We start from the raw sequence: 24,599 nt of genomic DNA, 5'->3' as shown, positions 1-24,599 counted from the left end.
TGATTTTGCTTGCCCCTGACCCTCATGTGGGTAGTGGCGTTGACCTCTGGCTTAGAGACTCTGATGGTTCCCTTCCCCACAGCTGGGTCTTCTGCTTTAGGGATGCAAGTTTAGCTATCTTCGGAAGCCACTATCTGAAATGCAGAAGTTGGCCATCTGTAGAACTGACAGCACTGGCTGTGGTCTGTGAAACACCAAATCTTGGAGAAGTACCTCTTTAGCGAGGTTATTAATACTTCCTTTGCCCACGTGCCACAACGACTTTCTGCAAGAAAAAGAGAAAAAAAAAAGCCTCCCTCATGTGCCTGCAAGAGAACTTCCTCTTCATCTAAAGTCCTGGCTTCCCATTCCCCCTTTGCTGACACTTGAGCTGGCAGAACGTGGCTGGCCCAGGAATGAACCTTGTCCCCCAGTTTGGGACAAGGTTCCAGAGACTCCCCTTACCAGAGGTCCAATTTCGTGTTGTGTCCCAGGAGAAAGGGCAGCAGTGCTCAGGCAGGAGAAGCAGGGATGGAAATCGGACTGAGAAATATTTATGGAGAGTGTGGTCCTTGGAAGGTGTGGAAAGGTCAGGGATGGAAATAGGAATGGCCAAGGGTTAGGTGCAGCATTAATTTGCAACTCTGGGTGCCATGTCGGGAAGTTTTAAAACATCTAAATGCCAGCCTGCACCCGTACCATTTGCATCAGAATGTCTGGGGGAAGGGGTGTCGTGGGAGGAGACAGGCATCAGTGTTTATTAAAGATCTCCAGATGGGTCCAGTGTGTAGCAAAGTTAGGGAACTCCCCTGGACAAGAGCCAGATATTCTGCAGACCTGGGACTGCATTGGATCCCAGGTGGGTCCTAGGCATTGGCAGTCTTTAAAAATCTGCCAGGTGAATTCAGTGTACAGAGCTGAATCAAGTAAATAATAAAGAGAAAGTCAAGTGGGCATTATCAAGGTGTCTGCAGCTGCTGGTCTTTTCCCATCTGTATGGTCTGTATCACTCACAAGATAGAGCTTTTGGGGAGGAGAATAACTTCTGGTAGATTCCAGACACAGCTGATGATGGCGGGCACCAGATGCTGACCGCTTAGTGGCCTATCAAGAACAGTGCATTGGAGAGAAAACAAAACCTTCTCAGAACCAGGAGTGAAGGCCCAAACCAGTGTAGTCCTCTGCTCTCAGTCACCAAGCTTTTTAAGTCTCAGAGGGCTTTTTGAAGTGATCCTGAGAGCTCTTAGGACCTGCATGTGTGCAGGCTACAGGCACAGCTGTTTCCAGGGACATGAGGGTAGATGCCATTTGGCTATGAATCTTCCTTTGGGGTGCCTCAACTCTGGAGCTGCTTCACAAAGCACTGAGCAATTTCCTCATTTCTGTCTTTCCTTCTCAATACATTTTTTTTTTCTTCTCAGAAGCATGATTGGCTACAGACATCAGGTAAACATGGGGCCCCTGCAGTTCCATCTTAGCTCCCTGACCCTACATCCTTCTCCCCTAGAGTCTCATCTTTGCAACACTTTTTTTTTTTTTTGCACCTTGGTACCTCCACTCCAGCTGGCCAGGTGGATTTCTTTTCATCTCATTCTTGCCTTGGGATTCTGCCTTCCTGGCCTCCAGGACTTCACCTCTCTGCCCTGGGCTCTGGGGCTGGTGTTTTCCATAAGCAAACAGTGCCGATGGGACAGCGGTGACACCTCCCTTCCACTCCTGCCCTTGTCAGCTTTGGTTTGCTCTCAAGGCATGTGGATAGTGGTGATGGTTCATGCGATGGTTCTTATATTGTCTGAAACTTCTTTGGGAACATATATTATTATCTTGTGCTTGCCTCATTTTTAAATGAGACTTCTTCCTGAGACTTTCCTCGTGGTCCAGGAGTTTAGACTCTGCTTCCACTGCAGGGGACACGGTTTGATCCCAGGTCTGGGAACTAAGATTCCACATGCCATGCAGCACAGCCCAAAATAAATACATAAATAAAAATTCTCCCTAATAATTTTTTCTTAAATCCAGACTTCTTAGTGTTCTCAACTCACATATAGCACTAGAAAAACTTTGATCCTGGGACTAAGGATTTATAGGATGTAACATAAAGGCTGGGCCCTGATAGGCTTACCTTGACAATGTTCTAGGGACAACACTAATGAAGGGCATTAATTGTGATGGAGGGCTAGGGAGGAGGTCATGCTTCCTACTAGGGAAATAAAAATTCAGAACATGAGAATCTGGAGAGAAGATAAATCTTGCTTCTTAAGCAAAATGAATTAAGGGGAGATGTTAACTGATTCTACAAGTTTCACATCAACTATCAGTATCTTTAAGAATGTCTTGAAAGACTTACATTTACTTAAACCCACAAAAGTTGTATTTTGAATATAAGTGAGAGTAGAAAAAGAGAACCCAGAAGAATCGAAAACTTCTCAGTAGAGTGGGGACTAAATAATATATATCATGTTTTATCAAATGTAATGACAGTTATGTCTGAAAACTGGGCTGCTCTCATTTCTATTCTCAGCTCTAATACTGACTCATCGTATGGCTTGAAGCAAGTCACTAAACAACGTTAGACCTCAGCTTCTCCATATAAAAATGGCAATTAAAATACTAGATAGAGGAACTAGCATTTATGGAGCAACTGATCTATGCTGGTGTGCTAAGTGCTTTATGTTATGTTGTAGTATTTCATTCAGCAAATATGTGACCACCCAGTGTGCACAGAATACTGTGCCTGGCCTCAGAGATACATCAGGCACACAGCAAAGATTGCTCTCTTAGAGCTTAAGTTCTAGTTGGGTTGGGTGATAACAAACAAAAATGAAAGAACAAGATACTGTCAAATAATGGCAAGGGCTTCTCAGGTGGTGCTCGTGGTAAAGAACCTGACTGCCAATGCAAGGGATGTAAGAGATTCAGGTTCCATCCATGGGTCCAGACGATCCCCTGGCACAGGGCGGCAACCGACTCCAGTATTCTTGCCTCAAGACCTCCACGGACAGAGGAGCCTGGCGGGCTAGAGTCCAATAGGGTCGCAAAGAGTTGGACACGACTGGAGCCACTTAGCATGCACATGCACCCTATATAGATAATAAAACCAGATCGCATGATCAAAAGTAACCTGGGGACAGGGTTACTTGTGTAAGGTGGGCTCCCTGGGAGGTGACATTGGAATTGAGACCTGAACAGCAGGAAGAGCCTCAGAGTCCAGGGCCCATGGGACAAGGTGTGGAGAAGAGAGTTCCAGGTAGGCGTTCAGTGCAAAGGCCCTGATGCAGGTAGAAACTTCAGCTGTTTGGAAGGCCAGGGACTGCAGGAGAGTGACCGGGTGGGAGGTAGGAGGAAGTGATCATCAAATAAGGTGAGATTAGGGAGGTAGGCAGGAGACTGATTGCAGTGGCAATCAGTGGGACGTGCTAAAGTATTTGGGCTTTATTCTGATCGGTCTGATTTACATCTTTTCAGGAAAATCACGAGGCGTATTAAGGAGTGTGGCTATAGTGGCACAAGAATGGAAGCAGAAACAACAGGAGGGAGGCTGTAGTCTAATCTTGGTGAGAGAAGAAAACTTTTCTGTAAAGGGTCAGATAGTAAATAGGTTTTGTGAGCCACATAAGCTCTCTTGCACACATTCTTCCTCTCCCCCTCTCTCTCCTGACCCTTCTCCTTCATTTGTAACAACCCTCTGCAAGTGTGGAAACCATTCTTAGCTCCCGGGCAATATAAAAGCAGGAGGCTGCCAGACGGATTTGGCCTGCCTAGCTGGGCAGTACTTGGCCGATCCCTAGCTCAGAAAGAAGTGGAAACTGATAGGCATATATTTAGGACACAGAACTCATAGGACTTGCTGATGAACTGGCTCTGTGTGGGTTGGGGGGTAAGAGAAAGAGGAAACAAGGATGGCCTCAGTGAAGAAGTAGAAAGTGGTGTCATTTACTGAGATGGGGAAAGCAGCAGATTTGGGAGTAGGGGGAGAGGCCAAATCAAGAGTTAAGTGTGAATTGCCTATTAGTCATCCAAGTGGAGATGTCAAGTCAGGAGCCTGATACAGACTCTGGAGTTTAGGGGAGAGGGCAGGGCTGGAGATTCACACCTGGGAGTTATCCTCTATGGATGCATTTCAAGTCCTGGATGGGATGAGATCACCCACAGGGCAGCATAGAGTTTCCAGGATCAGCTCCCCAGGGGACTCTAGAACTTAGAGGACTCACAGAAAATATCCTTGGAGTCACTCTCTGGGTCAAAGAGTATGACACATAACAAACTGCTTTCCAAAAGACTCTCTTGTCTCTTCACAGAACCCATCTTGTTTTAGCTATTCAAATGCAGCTTTGTGAGTGGGACTGTACACGCAAATGGGCAGGGATACCGGAGGTAGGGATCCTTCACTGCTTCTGCGTGGGAGCCGGGGAGCCTCAAGCCACACCAGAGGATTAGGCTGCTTGAAGGAGGCATCAAGGGGCCATAGGAGCGTCCAGAGACTCCCAACCACAGAACTGCCCAGCAAGCTTATTACAAATGCAGATTTTTAATAAGAGCTTCTGATTCACTGTCTGGAGTGAGGTGTGTGTTAAACAAACTCCCTCTCATACAAACGAAAGTTTGTGAAATCTGTGGCTTAAAGACAGACTGGGTGGAGGGTGCATCCTGGTGACATCTCTTCACCTCCAGAGGCTGGGGTGGGGGAGTGGGGTTTTCAGGAATCTTAGGTGAGGCTGGCTGGGGAAGTTTCAGGATGATGCGATAGCAGAGCACTGTGAGGCCAGGGGGTAAAAAAAAAAAAAAAAAACACATTTTCTTTAGTTGTGGGACACTTTCCATTTGCTCTCCAATTCAGAATGAGGCCTTTTCCCCAAAGAGATGTGAAATGGTACCTTATTTGTTATTCTCTTCTCCAGGGGATCTTCCCAACCCAGGGATCGAACCCACATCTTTTATGTCTCCTGCATTGCAGGAAGATTCCTTACAATCTGAGCCACCAGGGAAATCCTTATTTAACACAGAGGCAGAGTTGAAAAGTTCTCATTCCCTGGAGTATCTACTCTGCCCTCTAGTTACATAGCAGAGGGGAGTTTTTTGTTTTTTTCCCTGTAATTTTGAATGGAAACAAGAACACATTTTTCAATTAAAAAAAAAAAACACAAACATGTTGCTGAAACTGAAGTGGTATCCTACACTTTGAATACATTATGGATTAAATAAATTTGTGTGAAAACAACTAAGGAATAATGGAATAGATTTGCTGTTAGACCTCCTGCGAGGTGCTAAGGAATTAATCTTGCATTCATTGAATCTTTATTTATTGTGCCTTCTAAGTGCCAGGCACTATTTGAGATTCAGAAAATAAAGTAGTGAACAAAATAGACAAAAATCCCTGCGCCTAACAAAATAGATATCCTAATTAAGGAGACAGATTAATATTAAGACAGATTTATCATTAAATTATTAATGATAAATAAGTAAAATGTATGCAGCATTAGATAGTGACGAGTACTAAGGAGAAAATATAAAGGAGGGAAGGGGGGGCAGAGGGGGCGGGGGACAGGAAAGAGCTGAGGGCCAGGATAAGTGAGACAGGAAAGGACTTGAGAGCTGTGACTGGGGAAAGTAACTCAATTTCTCTAAGTAAAATATAATTTCTTCACCTGTAAAATATAAATAATATTAACAGCACCTTTCTAAAGATAGTTCAGGCCCTCAGACTGACTTTGTCACTTTTAAACTATGGGACTTTGGGTACAAGAATTCTTTGGGGTCTCAGAACCTCAGTTTCCTCATTTATAAAATCAAAAGATTTGCTCAGCCTATGTCACACTGGTTTTTGAAAGTGCCAACCAACATAATTAATATGTGTGAAAATATTTTAAAACATATAAGCTATTATTCAAATGTAAGAAATCTAAAGAAAACATACACATAGGTTTTTTGTTATGGTTTGCAAATCTCTTGCTGATGATCAGCAGAGCCTCAGGACTGTGAGTAAACAATGAATTAGATAATGACTTGGTACTGATTCCATGTACTGGCAAGGAAAAGGCCAATGCAAAATATCAGGATGTACTGGGAAATCCCAAGGACAGAGGAGCCTGGTGGGTTACAGTCCACAGGGTCACAAAGAGTCAGACATGACTGAAGCAACTTCGGACACACACACTAAGAGAGTGTCCCTGGTGGCTCAATTGTTAAAGAGTTGCTGGCAATGCAGGAGACTGCCTGCAATGCAGGAGACCTGGGTTGGATCCCTGGGTTGGGAAGATCCCCTTGAGGAGGGCATGGCAACCCACTCCAGTATTCCTGTCTGGAGAATCCCACAGACAGAAGAGCCTGGTGGGCTACATTCCACGGGGTCACAAGAGTCAGACACAACTTAGCGACTAAACCACCAATGAGTAGATTAGCAATCATATCTCTTTGAAGAGGGATAAAATAATCAAATAAGTGTCCCTAAGTAGACACCTCATAAAATAATTATTATATGGCATTTGTCAAATTTTAAAATGATTTATGAAGAGCTGACTCATTTGAAAAGACCCTGATGCTGGGAAAGATTGAGTGCAGGAGGAGAAGGGGACAACAGAGGATGACATGGTTGGATGGCATTATCAACTCAATGGACATGGGTTTGGGTGGACTCCAGGAGTTGGTGATGGACAGGGAGGCCTGACATGCTGTGGTTCTTGGGGTTGCAAAGAGTTGGACACAACTGAGCAACTGAACTGAACTGAAAATGCTTTACAGCTCCTTTATGTTTGTTCTTGTTTTGTTTGTGCAACTTCAGTTCCAGAAAAACTAGGTAGACTGAAATAAGTTATAAATACGGAACAGTTATTTAATTTGCTAAGTGCAGACAGTCCACCTTCTGGGTATTTCTGTAGATGCTCAATAAACATGAATCAAAGTAAGATAATTTCAAACTAAGTACTCTTTTTTTCATCTTCCTATTTTTTTCAGCCTTGAATCCCCATAATGGTTAAATCAATAAACATGTCAGTATGTACGAATGGTATAGAGTCTGGCACACAGTAGGCAGTCAATAAATATTTATTACAGGAAAGCATGAATGATTACTATGTAAATTTTCTTGCTATGACTAGTAAGACGGTATTTTAAACGTTTAAAATACACCAATACTTGCCCTCCGTGTACAACTCTTATCTGGTAAACCACATTAGGTCCATCTACAGTGTTCATTCAATTTAAATATTAATCCAAATTTAGTTTGAATACTACCTGGCAGAGTAGGTGCTCAATATTTGCTAAATAAGATGCACATTCAGAAATTAGTTACTACAGCCTAAATAACCCCCACTCAGGCCCACGAACTGGACACCTCCAGCTCACATTCACCAGGTGACTTCTACCACTTCTCTCAAGTTCTGGCCCCCACTCGCCTAATAGCCAAATTAGAATCTTTCCTCAGCTTCTCGAAGTCTTCCTCTTAGGTGCTCTACGTCCCAACTGTCACCAGGGTGCTAGGGCCGCCCCACAGCCGGTCCGCGGTGGTCGGTGGGCGGGCCCAGCGATAGGCAGTGTGGCTGTTTCCTATTGGGGCTTGGTTGCTATGGTATCACCGACCTTAAACATCGCGGGCGCTACTTCCGGAAATTAAAAGAAAATTACTTCCTGAGCTGCCCGTACTTGCTATGGCCGACTGAGCAGGCACTGAGCTTAATAAAAATGAAACTTTTCCTGGAAACCCCTAGAAAAATCTCATTTAACCGTTTTAATTTGTGGGCATGACGTAGTATCATATCCCTTCTTCGCTTTATAAAGGTTTACTAATACATTCCCCCCTCCCCAGTCTATTTGCCAGTCTCCAAAATGGCGCCGGCGACTTTGAGAAGGTCAGAGGTGAGTTCCGTGGGCCCTCCCGGTTCCGGCGCGATCGAGGCCCAGGGCGGCGAACAGTCTCCGGCACCATGTCTGGCTCCTCAGGCCCACAGGCTCAGCGTGGCCCTTGCCCGTTCGCGTTGCTGCTGCTACTCCTGCTGGGCCCCAGCTCGGTCCTCGCCATCTCCTTCCACCTTCCCGTTAACTCCCGCAAGTGCCTCCGCGAGGAGATCCACAAGGACCTGCTGGTGACGGGCGCGTACGAGATCACCGACCAGTCTGGGGGCGCCGGCGGCCTGCGCACCCATCTCAAGGTGCGGCGCGGGGCGGGGCGGGGAGGGGAGACCGCAGGCGCCGGCGAGGTGGCCGAGGATCGGGGAGTCGGGCGGGCGGAGGTCTGGAGGGCCGGCCTGGCCGCGCGGAGCGCGAAGGGCGCGCCGTCGAGACCGCCCCCTCACCCCGCTCGTTGGCGGTCGCGGGGCGGGACTGGGAACCGCGCACCGAAGCCGGGAACCCTTTAGAGGGCCCGCCAGGGCCTTGGCGGATGTGGTGACCGCTGAGCGGCCGCGGCCTTGACTTTGGGTCCTTGTGGTCTTGTTCCTGTTTTGGTTTTAGGTACCTTGAACTGGTAACTAGGGGTCTTCAAAGAAGTCTTTGGAGGCTGATTATTTGTGGGGATCATCATCATAAGACATTGATACCTGCAGGAAAATAATGGAATCAGATTTACTGTGAATAATAAAAAGCTGTTATTTCTTGAGCATCAGCTGTGTTCAGGTCCCGTGCTGCTGTACACATATTAGCATTTAGTTCGTACATTACCCTATGAACTAAGTACTGTTTAGCCTCATTTTACACATGATAAAACGGAGGCTCAGAAAGGTAATAGAGCTGGTGTCAGAGCTGAAGTGGATTCTTAGGTTGGGAGTTAAGTAAGGTGACAGAAAACTGCTGCAATCTTATTCTCACCGTGTCTTTTATTTGTCATTCCTGTGATTGATTAAAGTCGATTTTTGGTGACAAAACGGTCTCAGTCTCTAGTCCTTTCCTTTCTGGTTCCCCAGAGTCTGGGCTTGGCCAAGTTTTCTGTAAATTTCAGTGATACTCTTGGATGGTGACAAGTATTACTGTATTGCCAGTTTGGTCCAATATTGATTTGGGATGACCAGACCTGATCTTCGAAGCGTTAATGTGTTCAATATCTGTCAATATTTGATTGCATTTTAGGTAATTTTATTCATTCACTATAAGCACCTGGTTTTTGTTTTTAACAGGAGGGGTCTTGAACCCAGACAGGAAGAAACATTTTTACACTAAATTAGAGCTTTGGGTGTAATAAAATCATAGTTTTATTTGTAAGTATTGGAACCCATTAGTGGTAACAGATGGCCTCCTTGGTGGGTCAAAGGGTGAAGAATCCACCTGCAGTGTAGGAGACTCTGGAAATGAGGGTTGGGTCCCTGGGTCAGGAAGATTTCCTGGAGAGAAGGGCATGGCAACTCACTGCAGTATTCTTGTGTGGACAGAGGAGCCTGGCGGGGCCTACAGTCACAAAGAGTTGGGCATGACTAAAGCGACTGAGTATGCACAGTGGTTAACAGATGCAGATTATTTAAACTTTGAGAGGTAAAAACTATTTTCACCACTGTTGCACCATGACCCAGACTTTTGTTATTCTCTTCAGGCCCCAAACTTCTCTCTGGCCAAGAAAGGAATGATGGCATAATTTTATAGGCTTAGATACAGTATTTTGGGGGTCCTGCTTCTGGCTCGTCAAAGGGTGTAGGGCATAGAATCAAAGAATTTGAGCAATGAAAGAGAGTTTACTCTCATCTCTAGTGTTGCTCCTCTGATTTGTACTTACGATTTAAAACCTTAACTATTCTTCACCTGGTAAAGTTGAAATTTTCCAACATACTCTGTAGCACTCTTCATGATCTGTTCCTGAAGCTTTACGTACGTTGTCATCACTCCCCTTTGCATTTTATATATGAGCCACCCTGAACAGTACCCTAAACTCAGTTTATTTTCATCTTACAGTGTAACTAGTATTATATCTTGTCTTCCTCATTAAACTATTAGTATCGTGAGGGCAGTTGTTATTTTCGTGTTCATTTTTTTCTGAATGTCAAGCATACTGCCTTGCTTCTAGTAAGCACTTAATACAGGAAGCATATAATATAGCAGGTTCTTACAGGAATTACATTTACATCCAAGGCTGCTGAAGGGACCTCGGCAGCAGGAATCTGTATCTACATGCTACCGTTTTATCATCACACACTTGCTCTCCCCATGTCTGCTCTGTTCTCTTGCTTTGTGGTTGTTTATTTCTAAGTCGGGCCCGACTCTGCAACCCCATGAACTGCTGCACACCAGGCCTCCCTGGCGTCTTTCACCATCCTCCAGAGTTTTCTCAGACTCACGTCCATTGAGTCGGTGATGCCATCCAACCGTCTCATCCTCTGTCTGCTCTGTTCTCTTGCTACTGGCCAGCTGACTCAGACTACCTCTGAGGTCCTTCTCCTGGATGCCAAGTAGGTAACAAAAATGAATGAATTGGGCCAGCTATAAGAAAAACGGCAGCCATGATTGATAAATGAGGGATAACTGGGAGTAGTGGAAGCTGTCAGTTTGGAATAGTCAGTACTTATCTCTTGATGTGGACCTGTTGCCACATCTGGTTTTTCAAATGAAGTTAGAAATCCAGATTTTTAAGCGAAAGCTCTTGATTTTAAAATATCACCAACTAATTCAAGTTGGTCTTGGCATTTGTTTTTTTATAGAGAAGAGTACAGTCTGTCCACCATGTGTACACATTACCCAGATTATCGGAATCGTGTCACACTTATTTCATCTTAACTGCTTCTCCCTTCTCATTTTATGCTGAGTCGTTTTAAACTAAAGTCTGAGTATCATGGTGTTTCAGTCTTTCATACTTCAGGATGAATCTCTTTAAAAATATGAACTTAATCACAATGTTATGTGGCTGTTTTCCTGCCTTGCAAAGTTAACAATGATTCCTTAATGCTGTCTAATGATTGATTGATGTTTAGTCACTAAATTGTATCTGACTCTCTTGTGACCCCATGTACTGTAGCCCTCTAGACTTCTATGTCCATGGGCTTTCCCAGGTGAGAATTCTGGAGTAGGTTGCCATTTCTTCCTCCAGGGGATCTTCCCAAGTCAGGGATCAAACCCACATCTCCTGCATTGGCAGGCGGATTCTTTATCGCTGAGCCACCTACCCACTTCATACTCAAATTTCTCCACTTGTCTCAAAAATAGCTATTTAAAATTAATTTGTTGTATCTCTCAAGTCTCTTTAATCTACAATAGTTTCACTCTCTCTTCCCCAGCTCCCTTTTTTTTATATGCTTGAAATTATATTGTTGGGGTCAGTGGTCCTTAAATCATGTCCTACATTGTAGGTCTGTCTCTGCTTCCTTGAGGTGTCATTTGACGAGTCTGTACCTCCATGTTCTTGTAAAAGTAATCAACTATAAATAGGTAACTAGATTCGGGTTTATGTGAGGTTACTTCACGAGTGGTATTGTGTACCTCATGTGACATCATGGCACTGCACAAGCACTTTTGTGCCCATCAGTGCTGCTAAGGTAGATCAGTAGATTCAGTGTGTGTATTAAAGTCCAACTGCTGCTCTAAACAAGTTATCATGGACTTAGTGGCTCACTGGTAGTTCAGCTGGTAAAGAATCCACCTGCAATGCAGGAGAGCCCGGTTCTATTCCTGGGTCAGGAAGATCCACTGGAGAAAGGGATAGGCTACCCACTCCAGTATTCTTGGGCTTCCTTTGTGGCTCAGCTGGTAAAGAATCCGCCTGCAATGTGGGACACCTGGGTTTGATCCCTGGGTTGGGAAGATACCCTGGAGAAGGGAAAGGCTACCTACTCCAGTATTCTGGCCTGGAGAGTCCATGGGGTCACAAAGAATCGGACACAACTGAGTGACTTTCACTGGTGGCTCACTGCACACATTTATCTTCCAGTTCTAGAGTTCAGATGTCCTAAAATCAAGGTGTCAACAGTACTGTGTTCCTTCTGCAGGCTCTAGGGGAGAATCCATTTACTTGCCATTTCCAACTTCTAGAGGCCACCTGCACTCTGACTGGTGACCCCTTCCTCCATCTTCAAAGCCAGAAGCATGGTATCTCCAAAACTTTCTCTTCCTTTCTCCCACCCAAACCTCTCTCCCTTCTCAGCTTCTATCATCTCATCTCCTCTGACTCTCCTACTTCTTTCTTTCCCTTATAAGGACCCTTAATTTAATTCACATCTGCAAACCCCTTTTTGCCACATAGAATCACACATTCACAAGTTCTGGAAATAAGGATATGGACATCTCTTGGGGGTTGGGAACATTATCCTGCCTACGAAGTTGGTAACAGCCTGGAGCCTCTAATGCAAAGCTGCCAATTAATCTTTAACTTGTGAAGCTATTGATGATTTATATGGGTATATTGTTTCATTAAGATTGTGAAATGATGATTTTCTGATTGTTCATTTCATGTTTACTAGCTGGAATTACTCCTAAGAAATGCATCACTTAAAGCCATTCGGTCACTCTGTAACTCAGGAACGAGAGTCGGGCTTAGTGCAGAGCCCATTCTTTTGTATTGTTGGTTTTCACAGCAAGTAGTTGTTGCTCTTGTCATTCCCACTGTAGTCTGAAGAAGGCTGTTGCTGTTTGAAGTGTTATACTGAGATCATTTTTTATTGTTGTTTACTTCCATTTTTGGAGTGCTTGTTTTAGTCAGTTGCAGTCATTCTTTATGTACACTTGTCCCTTTGGCTCCTGTATCTTTTTGACCCAATCCTGTTGGACTTTGATGGCTTCCCTCTTTCGTGGAATAGCGAGGTGGTACCCTTGGCTCATCTTTTGTATGTCGAACCCCTGACTTGCATGCAGCTGTTCCTCCAGGAAGTTGTGGTTCCTTTTTGTGAGGCATGGTATTTTAGAGACCATAAGTCAGGTGTCATTTTTAAAAGTTTAATATATTGTGCAGGCTGCAGAACCTATATGTGAGCTTGATCACACTCCTTAGCACAATTTGCAAACTTTTTCATAGCCTCTGTCCACTTAGTTCTGCTTTCTCTTAAAGTTTGACCACTCACTGCCCAGACTCTGCCTCAAGAATTCTCTCTAAGCATCATTTTACCTTCTGAGGTGCAACTCCAGTGTGCAAGGATCTGAGTGGTTCAGCTTCTTTTTATATCCCAGGCCATATTCTAGGTCTCCAGACAGCCTGTTAATTATCTTCCTTTTGGTCATATATCCACCCCTGGTTTAAGCAGCCACGGTTTGGAGAAATGGATACTTTCTGCAAAAGTTGGTCACCTGGGCTTGGCATTTAGCTATTGCCCTGATTGAGACGGTCTCTCTTAGAAGGATCTTTGTGAATGTAGTGTCTTGATAAACCTGTCTCATTCATCATCCTCCTGTCACGGAGCACCTTAACGTCCAGTGAATACATGAGTGTCACCATATATCACTCTACCTTGTAGTTCAGTGTTTACCCATCTCCTCAGGTAGACTTTAAGCTTGAGCAGAGCCTGTGTCTGAATCGTCATTGAAATGCTTGTGTCTAATACAGACATCCTGGAAGGTGAAGTCAAGTGGGCCTTAGAAAGCATCACTATGAACAAAGTGGAGGTGATGGAATTCCAGTTGAGCTATTTCAAATCCTGAAAGATGATGCTGTGAAAGTGCTGCACTCAATATGCCAACAAATTTGGAAAATTCAGCAGTGGCCACAGGACTGGAAAAGGTCAGTTTTCATTCCAATCCCAAAGAAAGGCAATGCCAAAGAATGCTCAAACTACTGCCCAATTGCACTCATCTCACACGCTAGTAAAATAATGCTCAAAATTCTCCAAGCCAGGCTTCAGCAATACGTGAACTGTGAACTTCCAGATGTTCAAGCTGGTTTTAGAAAAGGCAGAGGAACCAGAGATCAGATTGCCAACATCCGCTGGATCATGGAAAAAGCAAGAGAGTTCCAGAAAAACATCTATTTCTGCTTTATTGACTATGCCAAAGCCTTTGACTGTGTGGATCACAACAAACTGTGGAAAATTCTAAAAGAGGCGGGAATACCAGACCACCTGACCTGCCTCTTGAGAAAGCTGTATGCAGGTCAGGAAGCCACAGTTATAACTGGACATGGAACAACAGACTGGTTCCAAATAGGAAAAGGAGTACGTCAAGGCTGTATATTGCCACCCTGTTTATTTAACTTCTATGCAGAGTACATCATGAGAAACGCTGGACTGGAAGGAACACAAGCTGGAATCAAGATTGCCGGGAGAAATACCAATAACCTCAGATATGCAGATGACACCACCCTTATGGCAGAAAGTGAAAAAGAACTAAAGAGCCTCTTGATGAAAGTGAAAGAGGAGAGTGAAAAAGTTGGCTTAAAGCTCAACATTCAGAAAACAAAGATCATGGCATCCGGTCCCATCATTTCATGGGAAATAGATGGGGAAACAGTGTCAGACTTTATTTTTCTGGGCTCCAAAATCACTGCAGATGGTGATTGCAGCCATGAAATTAAAAGACACTTACTCCTTGGAAAGAAAGTTATGACCAACCTAGATAGCATATTCAAAAGCAGAGATACTACTTTGCCAACAAAGGTCCATCTAGTCAAGGCTATGGTTTTTCCAGTGGTCATGTATGGATGTGAGAGTTGGACTATGAAGAAAGCTGAGTGCTGAAGAATTGATGCTTTTGAACTGTTGGAGAAGACTCTTGAGAGTCCCTTGGACTGCAAGGAGATCCAACCAGTCCATCCAAGGAGATCAGTCCTGGGTGTTCATTGGAAGGACTGATGCTGAGGCTGAAACTCCAATACTTTGGCCACCTCATGCGAAGAGTTGACTCATTGGAAAAGACCGTGATGCTGGGAGGGATTGAGAGGCAGGAGGAAAAGGGGACGACAGAGAATGAGATGGCTGGATGGCATCACCGACTCGATGCACATGAGTTTGGGTGGACTCTGGGAGTTGGTGATGGACAGGGAGGCCTGGTGTGCTGCGATTCATGGGGTCGCAGAGAGTCGGACACGACTGAGCAACTGAACTGAAATGAATACAGTGGATGGTACAAAGTAGGACTTCAGCCTAAGGAATGAATGAACAAATGAATTGGCACTGTCCTAATCTAATCTCTGATCTTTTCCTCTTCACTTGTCTCCTCCTACTCCTAACTGTAGCCATTCTGAATACCTTGCAGTTCTTTGAGCACAGTGTTCTCTTAATGGGGACCAGTCTTTGCCTGTACACCTCTCCTGTGTGCTTCCCCAATAATGGAAAGTAATGTCATGCCTACTGTGTAGGCATTATTGTACAACTGAGTTAAATATTTTAGTCTTATTGAGCTTGGGTCTGGAGTCAGACAGATTTGGATTCAGATCCCATCAGCTCCACCATTTAAAGGGGGTATGGTCTTAGGGGAATTACTTAACCTTTCTCTCTGAGTCTCTTCTATGTAAGATGGGGATGATAGTGTTTGTAGAATTATTAGAAGGGCTAATGGAATGATCTCTTTATTGTGCAGGGCTTATTGCAGTGGGCCATAGATATTAGTACTTTGCTTTTCTCTCTAGTAAATGAAAATTGAATTGCCTATCTAACTTCCTCTCCCTGTGTCATTGCAGTGACAGATAAAGAGCATTTTAATGAGTAATTCTGAGGTTTTGTGATTTTCCCATTCATTCAGTAAATATTTATTTAATACTTAGTACAAATGCCAGACATAGCTGGGATTATAGGCATGCATAGCAGACAGGTCCTTGACCTCTAGTGAGAACAAAGACAAAATACAAGTTTAAAAAAATACAGACAAATCTCAGGTAGTAATAAGGATTATAATGAAAATCAAGCAATAGGTGGTAAGGAGTGGTTAATAGGGTAAAATGTATTTGAGTGGCCAGCCAAGGCCTTTCTTTTTTTTTTTTTAATTTAATTAATTAATTTTCTATTGTTCTGGGTCTTTTCTCCAGTCGTGGAGTTGGGGCTACTCTCTGGTTACGGTGAGCAGGCCTCTGGTTTGCAGTGGCTTCACTGACTCTAGTACGCACGGGCTTCAGTAGTTGCAGCTCCCAGGCTCTAGAGCACAGGCTCAATAGTTGTGGCCCATGGGCTTAAGTTGCTTGGTAGCATGCAGGAATCTTCCCAGATCAGGCATCAAACCTGTGTCTCCTCAGTTGGCAGACAGAGTCTTTACCACTGAGCTACCAGGGAAGCCCCAGCCAAGGCCTTTCTGAACAGAGAGAGAAGTGGATTGAAATGATGGGTGGGACTATGTTGCAAAGATTTCTCCTTCAGGCCCATATTGGGATGTGTTTTCTGTTGAGATTTCCAATTGAGGTTATTCCTTCCCTACTCGTTTCATAAAATGAGGCTAAATCAGGCTAAATAGTTTCAGATTTAAAGATTGCTGCACAGAATTCAAGCAGGAAATACCAGCCCATTCTGCAGAGTGAACATAGAAGTTTTCTCATACTTCAGGTCCACAATAAAAGCCTGTTGTAGGGACTCAGAATCTGTGAGTTACAAACCACATTTTCATAAAGACATTTTCATAAAGATGGAGATTCCAGTATCCGTTGTTCTTTGGAATCCGTGTTAATAGTGAAAATTGGAGGGTGAATTAATTTTAGGGGATGAGATGAGTTATTGCCTAAGGGTGATTTATACTTTGGAAATACATTACAGAAAAAAGAGAAAGCAGTTGTGAGGAGATGTCATAATCATCACCAGAAAAGAAAGAAAAGCCTGATGGTAATAATTTAGGTCACTTATACATTTTTAGCTTCTTCCAAATAATCCAATTGGTCTAACTTTTTTCTTATTGTCATTCTTCAAGAGTGCTGTTGCTATTAATAATTCATTTTGCCAAATGAGATTATTTTTTATTTGGCTATTACACTCAGATATGGTCCCAGTGTTTCCCAGCTAGCTTACAGATGAGAAAGCCAAACAAGATCATTTGGAAAGTTCAGCGTTGAGTCATAGGCCTATCACAGTTTAACCCTAAAAATGATCAAGAAGAACCTTGGCCGTTGGGAAACCATTGGTCTATAATTTTTTCCACCACTAAAAGCTGTATGAAAAGATCGTGTGTGTGTGCGCATGCGCGCGAATGTGTGCGCACTCATGTGCGCTACACATTTAATTGATTTTATTTGGAGTAGTTAACGCTTCAGCTCATGATTACTGTTGTCTATGCTGAGGGCTGATCTTTTTCTCTTAAGAAAAATACATCTTTCTCAAATTTACATTTGATGTGACTGTTATCCAGTGGATTAGAAACAGATCAAGAAATAGATGGTTTAGTACAGAAAGCTGATTGGTACATTAAAATGTAATGATGTGTTATATACTAATTTCTAGATTTAAATTAAAACCTGATTGTGTGTTTCTATCTCCATAAAAGTTAAACAACATTACTTCATTTAAACCTTTCTCATTCGACATTTGTCCACAGCCTTCTCTCTTTTCAAGTGATCTAGAGAAGGGGGCTGCTTAGAATTTGAAATTTCTGTATCATGTCTTTATGATGACTTCTCGTGTTTCTAGGGAAGGGGAACTGATTTCTAAAGGTAATCTAGTGGGCTGCAGTGGCTTCTTTACTGTTTCTTGTGTGAGTTGCTGACTGGTGGTTGATCCTGAGCTGTGGCCCCCATATGCATATGCAGCCTCGAAGCCTGGACAGTGGAGCCTTCTGTGAAATCAGCCAGCTGGCCACAGACCAGAATTTGGGCTCCCAAACAAGCCTCCGACTTGAGGGAGGTTGATGTCATCTGCTTTATCCTGTGCCCCCAACCTCATTGTTCGACACAACTTGTGGGAAATCAAGGGACTAGTTGTTAAGAAAGAACAAGGCTTTGTTTGTGCCTGAAAGGGTCACACTGGAGGTTTTTACCGTAAATAACTTTGGAACAGTATGAAAAAAAACATTTGATCTGGCTTCACCCCCGCAGCAGTATTGTTAGGGCAGCAACTGGTCTTTCCTTCTCATTCCCCTTCCCTTCCTCCCTCTTTTTCTCCCCCGCCTACCCTGCACTCCCCCTCACTCCCACCCCCCCAGTCAATAATGACGTATTGCCTGTGTTGAGTTAATACAGTAAATGCTGATGGAATCAGGAAGAGAGCATCTATCCATTATCATACCACTGCCTGGAAATTTTCCATGTCTAGTTTTCAGTACTTCAGAAGCTTCTTTAAACATCACTTCTGTGCTATGCTATGCCATTGCTGAATTGTGTTGGAAATTTGAAAGAATTTAGTGTTGCTAGATGCTGCTTATGGCCTTCTAAGTTTGACTTTGTTCTGGGTAAAATCTAGATGTCCTTTGATTTCAGGGATGCTGTTGGTAGACTTCATACTTAATCTTGTTTGAAAGATCAGAGTAAATTTGTTTTAAATATAGCTGCTAGGCTATCAGAGTCATCCATATTCTTTGTATATAGCCTCTTGGAAGTATTTCTGATACTACTTTTCTAGTGTAATACTATAGCATCTTCGTGATTTGGTGTTCTCTCCCATTAGAGTAATAGACCCTACAGCTTTAGATTCAGCGTGAACTCTTACAAACTGAAACGTATGGACTTGCAACCTCTGATCATTATATATGCATCCACAGTCCTCTCTTCTCCTCCCCCAAACATAATGTTGTTGAGTCCTTTGTGTTTATTACTTATCAGTAAAACACATGCAGGAATTTCTGAAGTCGTCTGATACTTCTTACTGTGGCCTAGTAGCAGCTAAAATGATTCATTGAATACCTCCTTTGTTCACTTCAGTTGCTCAGTTGTGTCCAACGTTTTGTGACCCCATGGACTTCATCACACCAGGCTTCCCTGTCCGTCACCAACTCCTGGAGTTTGCTCAAACTCATGTCCGTTCAGTCAGTGATACCATCCAACCATCTCATCCTCTGTTGTCCCCTTCTCCTCCTGCCCTCAGTCTTTGCCAGCATCTGGGTTTTTTCCAATGAGTCATCAGCTGGCCAAAGTAATGAGTTTTGGCTTCAGCATCAGTCCTTCCAATGAAAATTCAGGCTGATCACCTTTAGGACGGACTGGTTTGATTTCCTTGCAGTCCACGGGACTCTCGAGTCTTCCCCAACACCACAGTTCAAAAACATCAATTCTTTGGCTCTCCGCTTTCTTTATAGTCCAGCTCTCACATCCATACATGACTACTGGAAAAACCATAGCTTTGACTAGAAGGACCTTTGTCAGCAAACTAACATCTCTGCTTTTTAACATGCTGTCTAGGTTGGTCATAGCTTTTCTTCCAAGGAACAAGTGTCTTTTCATTTTATGGCTGTAGTCACCACCTGCATTGATTTTGGAACCCAAGAAAATAAAGTCTGTCATTGTTTCCATTGTTTCTCCATCTATTTGCCATGAAGTGATGGGACCATCATGCCATGATCTTAGTTTTTTGACTGTTGAGTTTTAAGCCAACTTTTTCACTCTTCTCTTTCACTTTCATCAAGAGGCTCTCTAGTTCTTCACTTTCTGCCATAAGGGTGGTGTCATCTGCATATCTGAGGTGACTGATTTCTCCCAGCAATCTTGATTCCAGCTTGTGCTTCATCCAGCCTAGCATTTCTCATGATGTACTCTGCATGTAAGTTAAATAAGCAGGGTGACAGTAGACAGCCTTGACGTACTCCTGTCCCAATTTGGGACCAGTCCCTTGTTCCATGTCTGGTTCTAACTGTTGCTTCTTGACCTGCATGCCGATTTCTCAGGAGGCAGGTAAGGTGGTCTGGTATTCCCATCTCTTGAAGAACTTTCCACAGTTCGTTGTGATCCACACAAAGGCCTCAGTGTAGTCAGTAAAGCAGAAGTAGATGTTTTTCTGGAACTTTCTTGCTTTTTCTGTAATCCAGCGGATGTTGGCAATTTGATCTCTGGTTCCTCTGGCTTTTATAAATCCAACTTGAACATCTGGAAGTTCATGGTTCATGTACTGTTGAAACCTGGCTTGCAGAATTTTGAGCATTACTTTGCTAGCATGTGAGATGAATGCGATTGTGCGGTAGTTTGAACATTCTGTGGCATTGCCTTTCTTTGGGATTGGAATGAAAACTGACCTTTTCCAGGCCTGTAACCACTGCTGAGTTTTCCAAATTGGCTGACATACTGAGTGCAGCACTTTTATAGCATCATCTTTTAGGATTTGAAATAGCTCAACTGTAGTTCCTTCACCTCCACTAACTTTGTTTGTAGTGATGCTTCCTAAGGCCCACTTGACTTCGAATTCCAGGATGTCTGGCTGTAGGTGAGTAATCACACAATCATGGTTATCTGGGTCATGAAGATCTTTTTTGCATAGTTGTGCTGTGTATTCTTGTCACCTCTTCTTAGTATCTTCTGCATCTGTTAGGTCCATACTATTTCTGTCCTTTATTGAGCCCATCTTTGCATGAAATATTCCCTTGCTGCTGCTGCTGCTAAGTCACTTCAGTCGTGTCCAACTCTGTGCGACCCCATAGACGGTAGCCCACCAGGCTCCCCCGTCCTTGGGATTCTCCAGGCAAGAGTACTGGAGTGGGGTGCCATTTCCTTCGCCAATGCATGAAAGTGAGAAGTGTAAGTGAAGCTGCTCAGTCGTGTCCGACTCTTAGCGACCCCATGGACTGCAGCCCACCAGGGTCCTCCATCCATGGGATTTTCCAGGCAAGAGTACTGGAGTGGGGTGCCATCGCCTTCTCTGGAAATGTTCCCTTGGTATCTCTAATTTTCTTGAAGAGATCTCTAGTCTTTCCCATTCTTTTGTTTTCCTCTATATCTTTGCATTGATCACTGAGGAAGACTTTCTCATCTCGCCTTGCTATTCTTTGGAACTCTGCATTCAGATGGGTGTATCTTTCCTTTTCTCCTTTGCCTTTAGCTTCTCTTCTTTTCTAAGCTATTTGTAAGGCCTCCTCAGACGACCATTTTGCCTTTTTGCATTTCTTTTTTCTTGGGGATCACTTTTTTCTTGATCACTGCCTCCTGTACAATGTCGCGAACCTCTGTTCATAGTTCTGGCACTCTATCAGATCTAATCCCTTGAATCCCTTTAACATGTTTTGTTAAAGTGCTGCATTAACAAACCAAGCACCTGCTTTGGCAGGTACTTTGTATCCCTTCAGTTTCTAAATCTTCCTGCAGCTTCCTTTGGGTTTACCTGTCTTTTCCTTTTTCATGTAACAACCATGTCGGCCCTAGTCATCCCTGGGTTTAGTCAGTGTAGACTACTTTATCTAGTTTGCCATCCGTTGGCACTTTGAGGTTGGAAGTATGGTTAGTTACCTAAACGTTTAATTCTAACAATAACCTCGTGAAATACTTACTCTTGTCCTTATTTTACATATGAGGCACAGAGAGGTCAAGGAACATACCCAGGGCTTTACAGCTAGTAAGTGGCACAACTGTGACTTGAATATCAACTTGCAGTTTGACTCTGGAACCTTCAGTCTAACTATTGTGCTCTACTGTCTCTCAGAGGGAGAGAAGGGTAGGTGTTTCTGTTTTGGTTCATTTTTGTGCAATGTATAGAGCTTCTCTATACATTGTATAGGGTTCATTTAGTTCATTCTATAGGGTTCATTTGGTTCTATACATTTGGTTCATTTTGTTCAATGTATAGGGACTTGGTTGTTTCTGAATTCCTTAGTTGTTCAGAAGCTACAAGGTTGATGTTTATCCTTAAAATGACTTGTACACTTTGTGTACTCAGTATTATACCACAGACTGATCATAAACCTAAGGAAGACAGTGCAGGGTAGGAGCCTGTATGAAGGAAATTACATTTTCAAAATTTTACCACCTACACTCAAGGTGCAAGTTGATTGCCCTCTGCTGCTATGGCCTGAGTGGTGTATGGACTTGGACTGCTGGGGTATGGAGCTGATTCAGCAAATGAAAGCAGTGTGTGAACTGTGCCAGTAGAAAGACACAGCCTTGCCACCTTCCCCACAGACAATATGTCACTTTACAAGAGTAGGTATAGACCTGTCTGAATTACCTGTTTGTGTTTAAATACATCCTGGTGGCTCAGACAGTGGCAAATCTGCCTGCAAGGCAGGAGACCTGGGTTCGATCCCTGGGTCGGGAAGATACCAGAAGAAGGGAATGGCAACCCACTCCAGTATCCTTGCCTGGAGAGTCCCATGGGCAAAGGAGCCTGCCGGGTACAGTTCGTGGGGTTGCAAAGAGTCAGACACGACTCAGCAACTGACACACAACATAAGTAAATGAAAGTGTTTGTTTGCTTGCTTGACTTTGATTATAAATTTCTAAAGACTCTGGAGGTATATGTGTGTGTATGTGTTTGACTTCATCCTTCTGAATAGTATTTTTAAAATAAGCTTTTTATTTTAGAACAGTTTTAGATTTCCAGAAAAACAGTGAAGATAATGGAGTTCCCAGGTACCCCACAACCAGTTCCCCCTGTTGTATGGTACATTAGTCACAGGAATGAACAAGTATTTATACGTCATTATTAACTGAAGTCTGTACTTTATTCAGATTTCCTTAGTTTTTAACCCAATGTTTTGTTTTCCTGTTCCAGGATCTCATCCTTGATATGTAACGTTTAGTCATATTTCTTAGGGCTCCTCTAGATTATTACAGTTTCTCAGATTTTCCTTGTTTCTGACAGCCATTTGAGTTTTGAGGCATACTAGTCAAGTATGTGAAGGCAATGGCACCCCACTCCAGTACTCTTGCCTGGAAAATCCCATGGATGGAGGACCCTGGTAGGCTGCAGTCCAAGGGGTCGCTAAGAGTCGGACACGACTGAGCAACTTCACTTTCATTTTTCACTTTCATGCATTGGAGAAGGAAATGGCAACCCACTCCAGTATTCTTGCCTGGAGAATCCCAGGGACGGGGGAGCCTGGTGGGCTACCGTCTATGGGGTCGCACTGAGTCGGACACGACTGAAGCGACTTAGCAGCAGCAGCAGCAGCAGCAGTCAAGTATGTTATAAGAGACCCCTCTGTTAGAGTTCATCTGATGTTTTCTCAGTGATGAAACCTGGAATTATGGGTTTGGGGAAGGAAGAACACAAAAGTAAAGTGTCATTTTCGTCATATCGTATGGAACATACGGGAGCATGCTGTCAACATGAATTATCACTGTTGTATTGACCTTGATCATGTGGCAGAGGTCGTGTCTGTCAGGCTTCTCAAGTTCCTCCCCTTCTGTACTACACTCTTTGGAAGGAAGTCACTGTGTACGGCCCACACTTGAGTGGGGAGTTATGCGCGACCTCCTTAAGAGACAACTCTACATAAATTATTTGAGAGTGTTCTTCACGGGAGACTTTTCTCTTCTCCCCTGCTTGTTTGTTTGATCATTTATGTCAGTATGGATTCATGGCTGTTTATTTTATACTCTGCATTACAGTCCAGTACTACTTTATTCTGTTGCTCAGATTGTTTCAGCTTTGGCTTTTGGGTGTCCTTTCGTTCAATTCATGTGTCCCTTTGACATACCCTGTTGGCGTTTTTTGTCTTGGTTTGTTTTTGAGCGCTTCTCTACTTCCTGGCACTACAAGATGTTCCGGGCTCATCTTGTGTGTTTCTTGCCCCAGTCCTGGATTCAGCTGTTTCTCCAAGGGGGCCTTTTATTGAAGAATAAAAGGTAATTATTGCTAATTAGGACCCAAGATCTGGATGGGTAGTATTATTTTAAGATATCTTTTCCTGACATTCACACACACACACACACACAGCAGCAGTAAGTGGCCAAAAGTAGTCCCAGCCTTATTGCAACTTTTCTTAAGGCTGAGATTTCCCAGGGCAGCCAGAGGACCTAGGATGGTGCTAGAGGGTGGAGGCCTGGGGCTCAGGAGCTTTCACCCAGTTCCTTCAGGTCCCGCCTCTGCATTAGATCAGGCGGATGTTCTGGCGGGTCACTAAAAGGATCCGTCTCAGTTGTCTTAATATTTGTATCTTTAGCCAGGCCATGTTTGAAAGTGGAAAGTCTAATATTGGTCACAGTCCTTTCACAAGGACCTTCCTGATAAATTGTTCTTCTCATTTAGTTCCAGGAAAATTAATCTCTGAAGATAAATTTGTGAGCTTTCATCAGTAAACAAATGATGTATAACCCAACTTGTTTCTTTCTTAATCTTGGCTTCCGGAAAACTGAGAGCCAGATTTATCGTGCAGATGCCATTTGCTGAGTTCTGATTGTTAGTGCCTTCATTCTATTTGATAGCACCTATTTGTTTCTTCTTCCAGGTGAACTCTGTTCCTTGAATTCTTAATTGCTTTATCTGCCTGGTGTTTGGGCCTAAGCTACTTGATCCTCTTGAAGCGGGGGGTATTATCTTGAATGTGTGGCAAAGGAAGAGGGTCAGGCTTCTGGAGCAGGACCTGCCCAAGAACCTGTTTTCTCTGACCACTACCTAGAATGGTCCAAGAAAATCCAATTCTAAATGAGTCTGTATTCCCAGTGGACCTGTATTCTCACTTATTTTATGAAGTGAGTATTCACATATTCTTGACATCAGCTACTGTGCATGTACAATTAACACTTTCCTACTTTATAAGTTGTGAACTTTGCCTTGCCTTTTTCCTTCAGAAGGTGTTATCTAGAAACAGACCTTTATTACTTTCTATTCCTTGATGTCATATGGACAGATTTTATGGCTTGATATTACCTTTGTTTAATTAAGAACTTCACAGTAAATTTTAAAAATGTTCTTTTATTGTTTAAGCGGGAATCCTTTATGAGCTTGCTGTTTGCCACCTTG

At 43.4% G+C, this 24,599-nt stretch overlaps 1 protein-coding gene across 2 annotated transcripts in view; it reads left to right on the top strand.

Moving 5' to 3' along the window:
• The first annotated feature begins 7,862 nt into the window (after nt 1–7,862).
• The window catches only part of TMED10 (transmembrane p24 trafficking protein 10), a 35,002-nt gene continuing 18,265 nt past the window's right edge, over nt 7,863–24,599 (top strand). The window contains exon 1 of one of the 2 annotated variants that reach the window (XM_024997589.2): nt 7,863–8,123. In XM_024997589.2, coding sequence (XP_024853357.1) covers nt 7,899–8,123 — 225 coding nt within the window. In that variant the 5' untranslated portion in view covers nt 7,863–7,898. 2 annotated transcript variants of the gene reach the window in all.

The sequence above is a fragment of the Bos taurus genome, chromosome 10 (assembly GCF_002263795.3).
Source record: "Bos taurus isolate L1 Dominette 01449 registration number 42190680 breed Hereford chromosome 10, ARS-UCD2.0, whole genome shotgun sequence".
Taxonomy (NCBI): Eukaryota; Metazoa; Chordata; class Mammalia; order Artiodactyla; family Bovidae; genus Bos; species Bos taurus.
This window is presented reverse-complemented; position numbering and strand designations above follow the sequence as displayed.